Genomic DNA, 15,477 nt, shown 5'->3' on the forward strand with positions numbered 1-15,477 from the left:
CTATAATTCTCATCATCCCAATTGCATCCCTGGTTCCTTTTCCTCTTCTAAATCCAAACTGATCTTCTCCAAGTACATCCTCTATTTTCCTTTCAATTCTTCTTTTAAGTATCTTTGCTATTATCTTTGCTGTATGTGCAATAAGACTTATTGTGCGATGGTCGCTGCATTTTGTAGCTTTTCATACTTCAGACAATATACAGCATAACGCTATGAACATTCTAACAGGTGTGGAACATTTCCCGATAAACACTATGCACAGTATCCAATGACGTACACGTATATTGGTGCTTAATGCAGACCGCTTCACACCCATGTCCATTTGGACAGAGATCCATATAAGGAGACGGTTTGCCCTCCGCAGTAACACGCCTAAATAGGCTACATCTGTCGTACATTTTGCTTACAGGCATTTCTTTGTTTATTTTAATTGCGGTCTCTAACGATGCTGCCTGTATCTCAGGTAAGAGAATACTGACGTCTCGTTACCAGAAAGCAGGACAAACTCATGACATAAAGAGAGCCAACAGATGTTTTGAAAATGTGGCACAGTTCAGATATTTGGGAATGACTATAACACATCAAAACCTGATTCAGGAGGAAATTAAGAGGAGATTAAAATCGTGTGATGCTTGCTACTATTCAGTTCGAAGCATATTTTCCCCCTTCTGCTGTCCACAAATGTCAAGATTAAAATACATAAAACTCTAATTTTGCTGTGGTACTGTATGGGTCTGAAACTTAGTCTCCTGATATTAAGGGAGGAACACAGACTGAAGGTGTCTGAGAACAGGGTACTTAGGAGAATATTTGGATCGAGGAGACACAAAGTGACAGGAGGTTGGAGAAAGCTACATAACGAGGAGCTTCATAACTTGTACTCTTCGCTAAGTATAATCACAACGATCATGTCAAGGAATATGACATGGGCGGGGCAATGAAGGCGAATGAGGGCGAAGAGCAATGTATATAGGATGTTGGTGGAAGCGTCAGAAGGAAAGAGACCAGTAGGATGACCAAGACGTAGGTGGGTGAATAATATTAAAATGTATCTTAGAGAGATGGGATGGTGTCGCATGGATTAGATTCATCTGGATCACGACAGAGACCAGTGGATGGTCCTTGTGAACACGGTAATGAAACTTCGGTTTCCGTAAAAGGTTGGGAAATTCTTGGGCAGCTGATCGCCTGCTGACTTCTCAAGAAGGACTCGCCTCCATGGAGGTGGGCCTACAATTAACAATGAACTGGACAGGACGGGAACCGGGGAGATCGTGCCCACAGGCTGAAGACTCGATCTTCAAATGTGACCGGACTGAGAAAAGCAGGAAAAACCTCGGTCAGGATAAGAGATATCCTACCCGAGACCCGAACGGGGCACGTCCCGAATAGAAGTCACAAAAATATCGCTTGAACCACCTGCCAGCTATATCTCTTCAGCTGTAAGAAAAAGAATAGGACCAAGTCCTTTGTTAATCCTGCCTCAAATGGGACTAATGTAGCAGCCCCTGATGAATTAATTGTAGGAGTGGGGTGGAACTGAGTCTCTTGTTACTGCGGCCGGAAATGGGACTACTGAACCAGCCCCTGATGAGTTAGCTGTAGGAGTGGGGCGAGACTGAGTCCCTTGGTACTGCAGCCTCAAATGGGACTACCGTAATAATCCGATGAGTTAGTTGTAGGAGTGGGGTGAGACTGAGTTCCTTGTTACTACGGCCTCAAATGGGACTACTGCACCAGCCCTGATGAGTTAGCTGTAGGAGTGGGGTGAAACTAGCTGTGGGAGTGAGGTGAGACTGAGTCCCTTGGTAAAGCGGCCTCAAATGGGACTACTGTACCAGCCCCTGATGAGTTGGCTGTAGGAGTGGGGTGAGACTGAGTCCCTTGGTACTGCGGCCTCAAATGGGACTACTGTACCAGCCTCTGATGACGGTTGAGTATGAAGCACTTGTTGAATAACTGATAGGATAAGTACTGAATTCCTCGGAGAGAAACCCACCCGAGAATATTTCTGTCGACCAGCAATCGCACATTCACTGTCCTGGGAATAAACCGGGCCTCTGAGGTGTGAGCCCAGAGAATAACCGCCTGAGTTATGATAAAGTCACCGCATTTGTTTGTGGGTGAACAATCGTGGGGTCCTTTTGACCTTGTTCGTGTCTAAATACAAGGACGATACCAAGGTTACCTTTTTGACCCTCTGAATCCCGAGATTAACCTGAACAGCCTACTTAAAAATTCAGTTCGTACCTCACAGGAAACACTGCGTCTCCATTACTAAGAGCAGTCTGTTAATTATGTTCACTAAAATAATAGCTATTTATTGTAAGTTACAAAAGGAAACTATGACTACAGCGTGTGGGCAAAAGATTGGGTTAATGAACAGAGGTGAGTGAATCACGCGCATGCGTGGGTCGACGCACAAGCCATCGCAGTGACCCACTACAAGAGCTCAGCCCACATCCGGACCCAACACGTGGGTCGATGATTAAAATATTGAATTTAGTACGAAGAGCCCGGGCCAGATCGTAATGAGTACCGCATTATCGGGCAACATACATTCTCCCATTTTCTGGATGACGTTACGTTGAACATGCCGTTTGGAATCCGTCATTACAATGGATAGGTACGTGTGTAACCATGAAGGGAATGGATCCTGGATGAATGGCTCGTGTTCTATTACCGGTAGAGACGCAAACTTTCTCTTCTCCATGACTTTCCGCCCAGCCGCCTGTCCATCGGCTACCACCGGGTACTTTTCCTAAGGGTAACACGTCAGGAAGTCATGCTAAGCGCTGACCCCCATCTGGGTAAATGTTATAGTTGTCTCTGTGCTCAATTAATGGAGCACAGAGACATCTCCACCATTATCGACCTCGGCACTAGATGGAGTGATCAGCTTCACGATCCGGCCTCTTTACCCCTAAAACTGTTGGAGTGGATTCTGGGTGAGCCCAAGAGCGGGTCTGGACTCTATGGAGAAGAAAAAATATCTTCCCCTAGCTGGGAATCGAACCCCGGCCGTCCGGACCGTAGCCCTTCGCTATCCTCGGTCCTACCTACATGGTTGAAAATGTGTGGAGCTTTACCTCCACCCGCAAGATGTTTCATTTATCAAAGCTATTTAAGACAATACTCTTACGGGGGAAACTTATCGAAAGACGGAATTCGGACCCTACGTAGCGGTCGTGAGGAACACCAGAGGTCCTTGGATCTAATCTTAGCCCAAGGATCGGCAGCAAGACACCCATTTTCGCGCTCTAAGTGCCCAGAGGCAGGTCACGGTAGCCGAGCGGTCTAAAGCATGTACTGTCTTCGCTCGCTTGGAAACCGGGATCGTGGGTTCGAATCCCACTTAGGGCATGGATGTTTAGTTTGTGTGTTCGCGTTTTTCTGTGTTTGTGCACAGGTAGAGGCCTTGCGACGAGCTGATCACCCGCCCAAAGAGATCGAGAAAAACCGAAGCGAACGGAGAAGTTCATGGAGGTAGGCCTAAACCCACTGGGGCTGTAGTGCCAAGGAAAATTAAAAAAAAAAAAAAGTGCCCAGAGGCAAATATTAGGCCAGTTCACCAAAGCTGGCCATACCGTTTCGCTTAGTGGGGGGTGGAGTCTAACTGGGTCCACTCAGCACGGTGGCCACTGATTGGCCTATTATACCTGCCCCGGGTGATTATGATGCTGGAGAATTTGGTGGAATGAAGATTGACAGGGGAAACCGAAGTACTCGGAGAAAACCCGCCCCAACGCCACTTTGTCCACCACAAATCCCACTTGACCAGAGCCGGGATCGAACCCGGGCCGCCGCAGTGGGAAGTCAGCTACTAACCGCTTGAGCTATGGCGCGGCCACTGGCCATGCCGCTCTATTTCAAACGCTTCGTAATAAATTACTCACTAACCATTCCGTCATTTGATGCTATATGCCACGGTTGCCCAACTGGCGGCAAACCGCCTGCCAGCTGGTTCTCTTTGATCGCGAAAGTATCTTCCTATTCCGTAAGATTTATGTTTGCACTTTCCTTCTGCTTTAAAAACGGCGGAGAATCTTGTGCAAGGAACTTTATGAGAAGTTCTCAGTAACGTGTAACCCTTAAATTGATTTCACATGGCACCTAAGAAATAAATTAGAAAAATGTGGGGTCAATAAGACTTCAAGGTCATACAAAGTATCGATACAATTTAGTAAGCATTAAATTAAATGAATGTTCTGAATCTTGTGAGCCAAAATTTTATCCGTCTGACTGTGCTTCATACATATGATTACTGCAGGGCGGACATTTGTACTGTTATACGGCAAAAAAAAAAAATGGTCTTAGTGTGTTACAAAGTGCTCGCGGGTAGGTGCGTAAGGTGCAACGCGGCCTCCCAGTGGTCTGAAGATGAATAACCCTGCTATGTTACAGATGCATGCTGACGTCAATTCGGTCAAACACTACATCAGAAAATGTCACACAGAACTATCTTTATACAGTATTAATGGAACACGTTGATGCCTCTCATTCTGGAGGTGCTTGATTCGAATGTCGGCCGAGACACCGACTATCCTGATATATTCGTGATTTTCTCCAATTCCTTCAGGCAAATCCCAGAATGTCTCACTTAGTCCACGATCCCTTCCTTCCAAATCCTTTCAAATTGATCATTAATCTATTACCCTACCAACCAACGATCGTCTAAATATAGAAAGCGTCGTTAAATAACCCATGGATAAATTTATACCGAATTTGGACAACCTAAATCTAGCGAAAATAATTATCTCATGCTTATAAAGATGACTGGTTTCAACAAAGAATGGATGGCTGGAGTTCCCAAAACAAGACACGGTATAGGCATAGAACGACTTGGAATGCCAATGTGAAAGAACACTGAACGCAGTAAACGGATATGCCGAAACTGAAGCGGCCCCCTTAAATGGCCTTATTTCCTGATGACTCCAGCTTGGTCCCACCTATCAAGTTCGCATGGCCTCCATGCTTTACTATCCAGAGCTTCGAATCGCGAAGTATCCTTACCTCTAACACCATAACACGTACACATAAAAGAACTCTGTGGCCTGTAGTCCACGAGCGAACTATACCGACCGAGCGACCGCCGCGTGTTGGCGAAGTTAGTGCCAGCTTTAGCAGACAGAAGCTGTCAAGTGGTCAGCGCAACGGTTCCCCACGGCCGTTAATCTCGATTTTCTAGACCGAAGCCGCTGTTTCCTTAAAATGGCTCCTCGACTATCCTCACGAGGCTGAATGGACCCCGTTCGAGACCCACTACTTCTCAGAAAATCTGGTAGCGCTGGGAATCGAACCCGGAACCCCTGGATCTGTAACCAAAAATTCTGACCACTAGACCACAGAGGTGGTCATACACGTAGATATACATATTAATGAGAACTGAATAATTGCTTCAAGAGCGTCATACAAACATGATCACACATCGACCCTTTTCGACCAAAGCAGACAAAAGGCACGGCTAAATGTTACTTTATCGACGACCTCATGTACTGTTTCGAGAACTTTCACTACGTGGCGCTGAATGCGTTTAGAACGCTTGACTGCAGTAGGCTGTCAAATAAACAGCTTTTGTAATTCGGTAATCTTTCCAAGGGCCATTGAATTCAATCTATTCCTTAGTCAAATACAGGGCCACATATAATGGAGATCTCATGCACTAAAATCCATTCATTACGGATGAGTATTTTTAATTAAACAAATGCTATTTCCATGTTTGTAGTTATCTTTGGTTCTGCAAGCGCTGTTGTGGTAGAGATAGGTACTATCAATAACGAAGGGAATACGAAATCCATGCGGCATAAGCCTGCAGTCTGTATGCACTGTGATTAGCACGGTAACAAACCATACATCAATTTGCGAGCCTCATGCCTGTTCACGGGAGGAAGCGCTGCGTGCAACACAGGACTACGTAACACAATCACTACCGATACGTACGTACATTTGAACAAATGTTCAACGGCTGAATGCTGATCACTGTGTCAACGTGTGACTCGAGCAAATAAAACTTTACCGCCAAGCTGCCGCTGCAAAATTTATTTATAAATTTCAATGCTTGGCATAACCCAGATTTGATTTTTTAGTTTCTTGTGGTGGGGCGAAACTGAGTCCACTTGGTGCCTCGGCCACTAACTTGCCTATTGTACCAGCTCCGGACAACAGATGATGAATGTGGAGCAGTCGGTGGAATGAGAACTAGCAGGGGAAACCGAAGTGCTTAGAGAAAACCTGCCCCAGTGCCACTTTGCCCACCAGAAATCCTACATGACCTAACCTGTATTCGAACCTGGGTAGCCGCAGTGGGAAGCCAGAGACTAGCCGCCTGAGCTTGGCACGGCCATTGGACATATCCAAAGGCGTAGAACGCGCTTCGTCTCTCCACACGGTATTAATAAAAGAGATCATACTCGGTGTGTTAGGGCACGCGGTAGCGTAGTTGGTTGAGGCACTATGCTACAAGCCGGGAGCTCGCAGGTTCGATTCCTGATGAGGCCACTGGATTTTTAAATTAACCTAATCCTTTTAGCCGCCTTATGGCCCTGGGATTGACTCAAGCCTCTAACATAAATGAGTACCAGGAATCTTCCTGGAGGTAAAAAGTGGCCGGCGCGTGAGAATGACCTCACAGCCATCTGTAAGCCGATTGTCTAGAAAATGTGGGAGCCTCGACGTCTCACAACCATATGGACCTCAGTAACCTTTACCTTACCACACTCCGTGTGTTGATGTCGCAGCCATTCACAAAATTCCTTTCGTAGAGAACGACCATCTAGACCAAGGGTCTCCAAACTATGGCCCGCGATGACTTTATCCGGCCCGCGAAAGAATTGTGCAGAAATGCGCCAATTGAACTTATTTTCCAATGAGTACTGGTAAATGTGATTCCGAGCTTATTGACCTGACATATCATACTGCAGCTCGATGGCTTAGCTGTGGAAAGGTTCTTTCGCGCTTCTTTCAGCTCAGGAATGAAATTGATATATATCTTACCGAGAAAAACCATCACGAACCACTTTTAACAGATACCGAGTGGCTTTGGAAATTAGCATTTTTTGCTGATCTCGTGAACCATATGAACCATTTGAATTTAAAGTTGCAGGGTGAAAATAACTTAGTCTGTGATTTATTTGCACTTATCGAGGCATTCAGAGCAAAGTTGATACTACTGGAAAGGCAAGCGAAAAATTGTAACTTTGTTCATATGCTACAGTGTGCAGAGTTGCACAAAAAGGGTGAACCAGAATTCCCTTCCTCGTTTGCAAATTTAGTCAGATTCAGATTTGAAAGAACAATTTCGGAAGCGATTTGCTGATTTGGATTCCAGTGCTCAGGAAATTAGATTGTTTCAAAATCCATTTGACTGTGATGCTGCAGATGTCCCAAGTCAAATTCAAATGGAAATTATTGAACTTCAGGAAAATTTTCATATTAAAGACAAACACAAGAAGGAAATTTGCTTGTAAATTTATCTCCATTTTTTGGACGACATATCTGTGTGAACAAACTTTTTCCCAGATGAAGTACATCAAGTCGAAATACAGGGCAAATTTATCCGATGAACATTTAAAGTCGCTACTTGTGATTAGCGTTTCAAAATTTGAACCTCAATTTAATCAGATTTAAGAATGCAAAAAGAGTTCCATCATTCACATTAATTGTTTTTTTATTGTTTGTGATGAAAATATGAGCATTTGCTGCTACTGTTTGTTGTAATTAATATACGATAATTTATTCTCACGTACTTTGTATTTAGTTTATGACATTCTGTGCTTTCAATAAAACTCATATCATCATCATCAGTAATCTGTCAAGACGACAGGTCCACAGTCTCTTCCAAAACAATTCCTCCATTTAATGCGATCTAGAGCTTTCTCCTTCAAATGACAGTATCCTCTTCTGTCCCCAAGGTCATCCAGCTTCTTCTTATGTCTTCTTCCTCGTCTTCTTGTCACTTCTATCCGCCCCTCTGTCTTTCCTTCGATAACTTCTTTTAGAAGGCAGTTTCTGCGTAAAACATGACCAATCCAATTAGCCTTCCGTTTTCTTATTTCGTGTAGGATATTCCTCTGCTCACTGACTCTAAATAACACTTCTTCATTTCTCACATAATCGGTCCAACTGATCTTCTCCATCCTTCTCCAACACCACATTTCGAAACTTTCCAGATGTTTCTGATCTACTGCCCTAAGTGTCCATGTTTCAGCCCCATACAAAGCTATGCTCCAAATGTAGCATTTCACTAGTTTCTTCCTCAAATTTAAGTCCAATTTGCTGGTAAAAAGATTCTTCTTCTTGCTAATGCAGCTTTTGCCATGGCAATCCTGGATTTAATTTCACTAGTACACCTTCCATCATCTGTTAACAAGCTACCCAAATATTTAAAACATTTCACATTCTCCAGTTGTTTTTGGTCTATCTTTATTGTGACTGAGGTTAGTTGTCTCGAAATTTTCATTACTTTTGTTTTCTCCACATTCATTTTCATGCCATAGCACCTTCCAATTTCAATTAGTCTAGCAATCATACCCTGTAGCAGTTTCTTCCTTAGCCATTAACACAAGGTCATCTGCATATTTCACAGTTTGAATAATTTGCCCTCCTAATTTGAAGTCTCCGAGCACATCCAGTACCTAGAGTTATTAATTTCTCATTTTATCCAGCCCGTTGAGAGTGCTGAGTTACCTAATGTGGCCCGCGATTCGAAAAGTTTGGAGATCCCTGATCTAGACAATAGACGTACACTCCGCTAGTAGTAGTATGAATGTAACTGATCGTCATGAAATATTCTGGGGACTACTGTTTGGGACAGGCCCAGTTCAGTATCGCGTGAAATTCTCCATGGCTTTCCCTCCACAACTGCTGTTACGGCATGTTGTTTGGTTCGTGTCCGTAACAGCGTGTGCGCCACCTGGATTCACGCGGGTGGCAACCAGGATAAGGCAGCGCATATCCTCTTGGAGCCTTACCAGCTCGACTATTACACATGCCAAGGGGTTACGAGCATGACTATTCTTCGTGTGTGTGTGTGTGTGTTCGGGTCCCTGCTGCGCGCTGTGTGTCTTGAGTACACCTATCAACGCGCTATGTACCGTCGTGACAAATAATAATGCTAAGTATGCTGCCCCATTTGACGGCGACATGTCTCTTGAAAAATAGGAGTCTCACGGCGTACGTTCTGTGGCATGTTATACTTATTTTAACAATGAATCGCCCTATGGAGTACTTGTGTGCCAATTTTGCTTCACCCTGAATAACAAGACGACGTGGCGTATTATGAACTCCGTAAATTACGTCTCTCGTAAGGATCGATACTGTAGCACTCCAGGGCACTGTTGCTGTGAGCGGCAGTAGCAAATAGGGGCATTCTTGCGACTTCGTCATCTTAATGGATTTCTTGAGGTATAAATCATCAAAAGGCGAATCATTCCGGTCTTTAGGTTCACACTCTGTAGTCGGGTAGGTGGGTTCCGACGTTTCGAAAGACGACGCTACCCTGCTAACGTCGAGGATAATTTGGTTTCCTCTCCTACTGTGAGTTTCGATGGTCCCGGTTTCATATCTGGGCCGACAGGCCTGTCATTCGGGTATAACTTTCACGTGGTTTACCTCAGTTCCTTCAGGGAAATAATAATACCTTAGATTACGCCAGGACCAATATCCTCCTTTCCAATGAATAATTCATTAATCAGCCTGCCATTCGACGTTATATAGTCTCAGAAACTGACAGCGTCATTAATTTATAACATACAATATACATATATAAAAAGCACATGGTGTCATAAGCCACAAGGCCATGATATGTTTATTCACGGCTTTTAAAATCTGATATTTGATTGGAAACAGATTCTTGTTAGCGAGTGCTCTTCAAACTGGAGGTGCTCACACCAAATGATCCGCAACACTGTGGAGTTCTTATAATATTACGTGATATCACTTACTCATGGAGCTGAGCCCTTCTTGAGGAGCCGCCAATTCTGCAGTTACTCAAGAATTTCCCAGCATTTTATGAAACTCGAGGGTTCATTGTCGTGTTCACAAGAGCACTCCACTGGTCCATACCCTGAGCCAGATAAACCCAATCCATACCATCCCATTCTATCTCTCTAAGACCCGTTTTAATATTGTTCAACCACATACCCCTTGGTCTTTCCAGTAGTCTCCTTCCTTCTGGCTTTCCCACCAACATTCTATATGCATTCCTCTGCTCCCCCATTCGTGCTACATGCCCTGCCCACCTCATCCTCCTTGACTTGATCATTCTAATTATACTTGAAGAATAATACAAGTTAAGAAGCTCCTCATTATGCAGTTTTCTCCAACCTCCTGTCACTTCATCTCTCTTCGGTCCAAATATTCTCCTCAACACCCTGTTCTCAAACACCCTCAGTCTATGTTCGTCCTTTAATGTCAGAGACCACACCCATATAGAACCACAGGCAAAATTATAGTTTTGTATATATGAATAAAATAATTTAAACTTAAAAGAAATATAATTAATCATGTTTAAAATGTTTTAAACTATATGGATATTCATTCGCTCATCGGCACGTCAGACCCTGTTAATATCGCAACAATATTCTGCACAGAATCGAATGATGCTGAAACGACAAACAAGCACATCACTCCGACCGGCCTTGTGGGCGCCCAGCCACTGGAAGGTATGTCCGCTTACTTAACTCGTATAACTTGGATCGCCGTTTCTTTCGTTGTTATTCATAGCAGAAAAAAAAAAAAACTTTATGACGAATATCCCCCACCCCAATAATTAACACTAGAGACTAACCCATCCCGCCAAAGGTGCCGTTAAAACTGTTTCGGGGGGTGGAGAAATCTGATTACAAACTTACGTTTATGCCGTTTAAGAATATTTTTACGGATCGTTTCAAATTATTCTAATTTTTGGCGTTAATTTTCGGCATATTTATTTCGATTTTCTTTCTAATCATGGAGGGGGATGGGGCATATGACTGACATGAAACCTTCTGCCGGCCCCCATACTACCAGCAATCACAATGTACATTTTTTTGCGGTGCATTATGTCACATGTCATAAGACGCATTCATTTGCTCCCTAATACACCAATTCACCCTTTCATTTAATAATGCAGGAATTCGCCAGTTTACATGTTCATATAATTTAATTCAGACATTAATCTTAAGGATTTCATTCATACCACAGTACCAACTGTTTGCCTCATAATATGTAACCAACTGACAAAAAGGGAACACAATAGTTTACATTTGTTTACAAATCAAATTATCGAATTACGCATTTATCATCTTCGGTTGACACAGACGTCGTCTGACCTAAAGATATTCCCTTATCATAATCATAATAATAATAATCATCATCATCATCATCATGGCTCTACAACCCTTTGCTGGGCTTCGGCCGCTTTTTCAATTTCTTGATCCTATACAGTCTGTAGTATTCCATGGACGAGGGATCAGCCTGCTGCAAGGCCTCTACCTACACAGAGAACAATATAAACACAGGCTAAACGCACACAATACAGACATCCATGCCTGGAGCTGGATTCGAACCCACGATCCCAGCTTACGAGCAAGCGAAGACAGTTCATGCCTTAGGCCGCACGACCACTGTGATTGCCAAATATATTCCCCTAACCTCCTTGACTTACTGGCCCATTTGCTTATGCTTTGGAGTATGTTTATTACGCCATGCCACCATTCAGTCAAATATATACATCTTGTATCCGTTTTAATGTCTCAAGAGAGTCTGTTACTCACAGGATCGTTGTCTCTGGGGGCACCTCTGGAACGCTGTCCAGCTGCAGAAACATGCATCTGACTGTCGTACGGAAACACAGACACCTGGCAGGACACTGGGCTTCAGCCAACCCTGTCGTCAAAGCGACCAGAAACACCAGAAAGCCAAGCATCGCAGCCATGCACACAGAACACCACAACACTAACTTCCGCGCGCGCTGGGCAGGACGCGACTGACTAGCTGGCACAGCCTCCTATATGCGTCCGATCTGCTCAGTGCGACTGCAGCGATCCATGCTGCTCTCAGTCGTACCTTCAATTTGCATTGCTCCTTGCAACAATGGAACACATTCTGAACTAACTTCGCCAAATAACCGGAAACTTTGTTTCCGTAAAGTAATACAGCAAATCCTCGCTAATCCGGTTGCAGTTATTCCGGATCGAAATAAGAGAAATAAAAAATATTATCCACAGTTGAGTACATTACAAGACACATGGCATGTAGGAAAGGCAAATGAGTCAGTTGCCTGTTGGGACAAAATTTGGACGGGTTCTTCAAATCTGCATTATTACGTACAGAAACAACTACAACTTTCGAGTTTTTCATCATCAATATTTTTAAATAAAGGCTCTACAGTTATGTTTTTATTTATTTCCATCATCACTATTTATATCATCAAATTTTCCAGTTATTAATGTTCTAATTTTGTTTTGTCTTTTAGGGCTACATTTTGCTTCACTAATTCCCCTAATTAACCCGGATTAGCAAGGATGTGCTCTAATGTGACATTTTGAAACGTCTATAACAATCTCCCTTGTGCACAAGCCTCCCACACGTCTAACTCATGTTCGAGACGCCGTTCTCGGTGACAGTAACTCTTGCTGTGACAGAAAATACAAACTGACAAAATTGGCCTTTATATGTAAGATAATTTGTGTTTAACAGTGTTAGGGCAAGATATAGAATCGGGACAGAAGGCAACAAGAGTGAATAAACTTTATTTCCAGGGCGTAAAACGTGAAGATTTCGCTATGCTAAGTCGTTCAAAAAACAAGAAATTGGTCTGTATCACTAGGCAATAACGTAAACTTTATTCCATAAACTCATCTCCCTCCACAATCTGTCTCTACACCCATAATGCATATACGAGCTCACAATGCTATATCTCCGATGATGATAGTTTTAGGTCTTCCATCACAGAATTCATACTTTCCATCTGAAACATCTGTGAGGGTACTTCATGCCATGAGTACGCAACCTTACGGAAGAAAAATCCCGTGTTTCTCAAAGCGATCTCCGGCATGGCAATTCTCGTTCCTGATGGGAACAGAAATTTTGTAAATTCCTAATAACGATGCAAGTATCCACGTCACTATCTGATGATAACTCTGACCGGCTCTGAGGCTCACCCAGCCTCCCATCCAGTGGGTACAGGAGTCTAAAAGAGCCAGGGCTTGAAGGTGAATGTTTACATCCATCTAGCAAAAATGTTAATGTGTGGAGATATACATCCACTCCTCCGTACATCTTCAGGCCTTATGTTTAATTAAGCACAGCAACAACTTTAAATTTCTCTGTATTCTTCTGCACGTAAATGTAAACATAAAATTATCCCTGTGCTTAATTAAGCACTACGTCATGAATGCGTATGGGAGAATGAAGGTGTAGGTCCATGAATGCTTAACTTCAGCAGTTCATAGAGCTTTACTCTCCAGTATAAGCCCTCAGCACATTTCGGATAGGGAACTGAGTGGGCCCTAAAGTCGATCTGAAAACGCCTTCTTTCCCCCAGCCAAGAATCGTATGCCGGTTCCTGGGTCGTGCATCCTGTAAGTTTTGTGACTGTACCTACTGAGCTACACAGGCTCCCGAGCAGGGGAAATGAAATATAAAATGTCAACTTCAGCAGTCACTGTCACCAAGAGGGGGCAGGTGCATACATAATGTAACCTACTATCAATTACACCTCAGCTGTTTGGTTTATTTCAATATTTGACCACTGAATTTGGTAACGCAGTTTACGTTCGCGTTTCGCTGTGGAAGCAAATGACGCTCGCTTCGTGCCGCTGAGCGTGCCCCCCCCCCAACGTCAACACCACATGATAGCAGCGGACGCCCATTGGCTGCCACGCTGCCGGCAAACGTATACAGTTCCTCCATGTACAAACAATACGCCATGAAGGTTATGTGGGAGCGACGGTATCCCTGAGCATACTTAACCTCTGCACTAATCGAAATTGAGCTCCGCGCTCCGGTCGCCTCACCCCTGATGAAACAGCCCAGTGGAAAGGAAGCAGTGAAGACCCCAGGGTCAGTCTGAACACCAAGGCAGAAAGGAAAGTCCCTGCACCTGACAAGAATGGATTCCCGGCTCTCCGGATACTCGGTTCGAGCATAACATGAATGACCTACGATCGGTCACAACTACTGACACATCCTTCTTAATTGAACATTCACATGGGACTAATATCATCTGGCAGTCATATCTAGGTTATAGATCAGGTTAGAGTGGCGGTATCTGGGATGTAACCAGTCAGAATCTGGCTCGAATAATTTACTTTCGTAACAGACATTTTTCTTTGGATAAACGTTCAAATAAGCCACGACCGAATTCTTCGGAAACCTATTCGCCAGCCATGAACACCCTACCATTCATACTGCTTTCTTCTGGTGTATGACACCGTGCAGTCTGGTAGGTGGTTATCAAAGATTCAGTGTAGAAGACGGGGAAATACCAGACTACACGATATCACAACCCAGGCGACTATACTAGGCCTACGAATCTTCACAACCGTAAAAAACTCCGTAGCCTGTAGTCCGCAAGCGAACTATATCGACCGAGCGACCTCCGCATTTCGGCGAAGTTAGTGCCAAATTTAGCGGATAGAGGGTGTCAGGTGGTCAGCTCAACGGATCCCCACGGCAGTTAATCTCAGTTTTCTAGACCGGAGCCGCTATTTCCTTGAAATAGCTCCTCAATTATCCTCAAGTGGCTGAGTGGATCCCGTTTGAGACCCACTACTTCTCAGAAAATCTGGTAGCGCCGGGAATCGAACTTGGGACCTCTGAATCTGTAGCCAGGAACTCTGACCACTAGACCACAGAGACGGTCTTCTTTTAATTTTATAGCCGCTAGAGATCTGTGCAGTATTCTGTGGTTCAGAAACACTCGATACTGGACTGTAACGATTAAAATGTAATAAGTATTATGGGATTTAGGCCGTACCATCTTTACGCTATGGAATTAAATGCTTACATGTTAACAAATGGTATCATATCAGTAAAATATTCCAAAGTCTTAACATCCCGAAGTCTGTCACTAAAGAATTTCTACAATATAAATGTCAGTGCGCTCCACTGGACTGAGTGGAAAGCGGCGTTTCCTGCGCAGTCCGCGCCAATGGCTCAGCACGAAACAATGAATAAAACAATGAGTGGTGTTTTCTACGCGGTCCGTGCGGAGGTGTTACAAGCAGGACAAAGTTTAGAGCTTAGTCAATCTGTTACAGTCTTCACTAGCCACTGCTTGATAACGGATTTTAACAAACTCTTCCTCTGTTTCCGTGCTCGAGTCACGTACAGAACTCCTGTCAGCTGTCAACTGTCAACTAAACTATTGCGCCATCTCTTCTCAGCCTCCATTGCAAAGCTCAATTGAGCTGCCAACCCTCAACTGATAAATGAACTGGTCAAAGTCACAGTCAAAGTCAAAGTCACATTGCGACTGACGGTCAGTCAGTCAGT

General features: G+C 43.9%; 1 protein-coding gene across 5 annotated transcripts in view; it reads right to left on the bottom strand.

Moving 5' to 3' along the window:
* Window positions 1-11,955, bottom strand: part of LOC111872967 (peroxidasin) — a gene marked incomplete at its 3' end in the record, with an annotated part of 268,973 nt that extends 257,018 nt beyond the window's left edge. For all 5 annotated transcript variants that reach the window (XM_033754906.1, XM_033754904.1, XM_033754905.1 and 2 more), the window contains 1 exon segment: window positions 11,754-11,955. In XM_033754906.1, the coding sequence (XP_033610797.1) occupies window positions 11,754-11,914 (161 nt within the window).
* Between the last annotated feature and the right edge of the window lie 3,522 nt (window positions 11,956-15,477).

Source organism: Cryptotermes secundus, unplaced genomic scaffold (assembly GCF_002891405.2).
Source record: "Cryptotermes secundus unplaced genomic scaffold, Csec_1.0 scaffold1227, whole genome shotgun sequence".
Lineage (NCBI taxonomy): Eukaryota > Metazoa > Arthropoda > Insecta > Blattodea > Kalotermitidae > Cryptotermes > Cryptotermes secundus.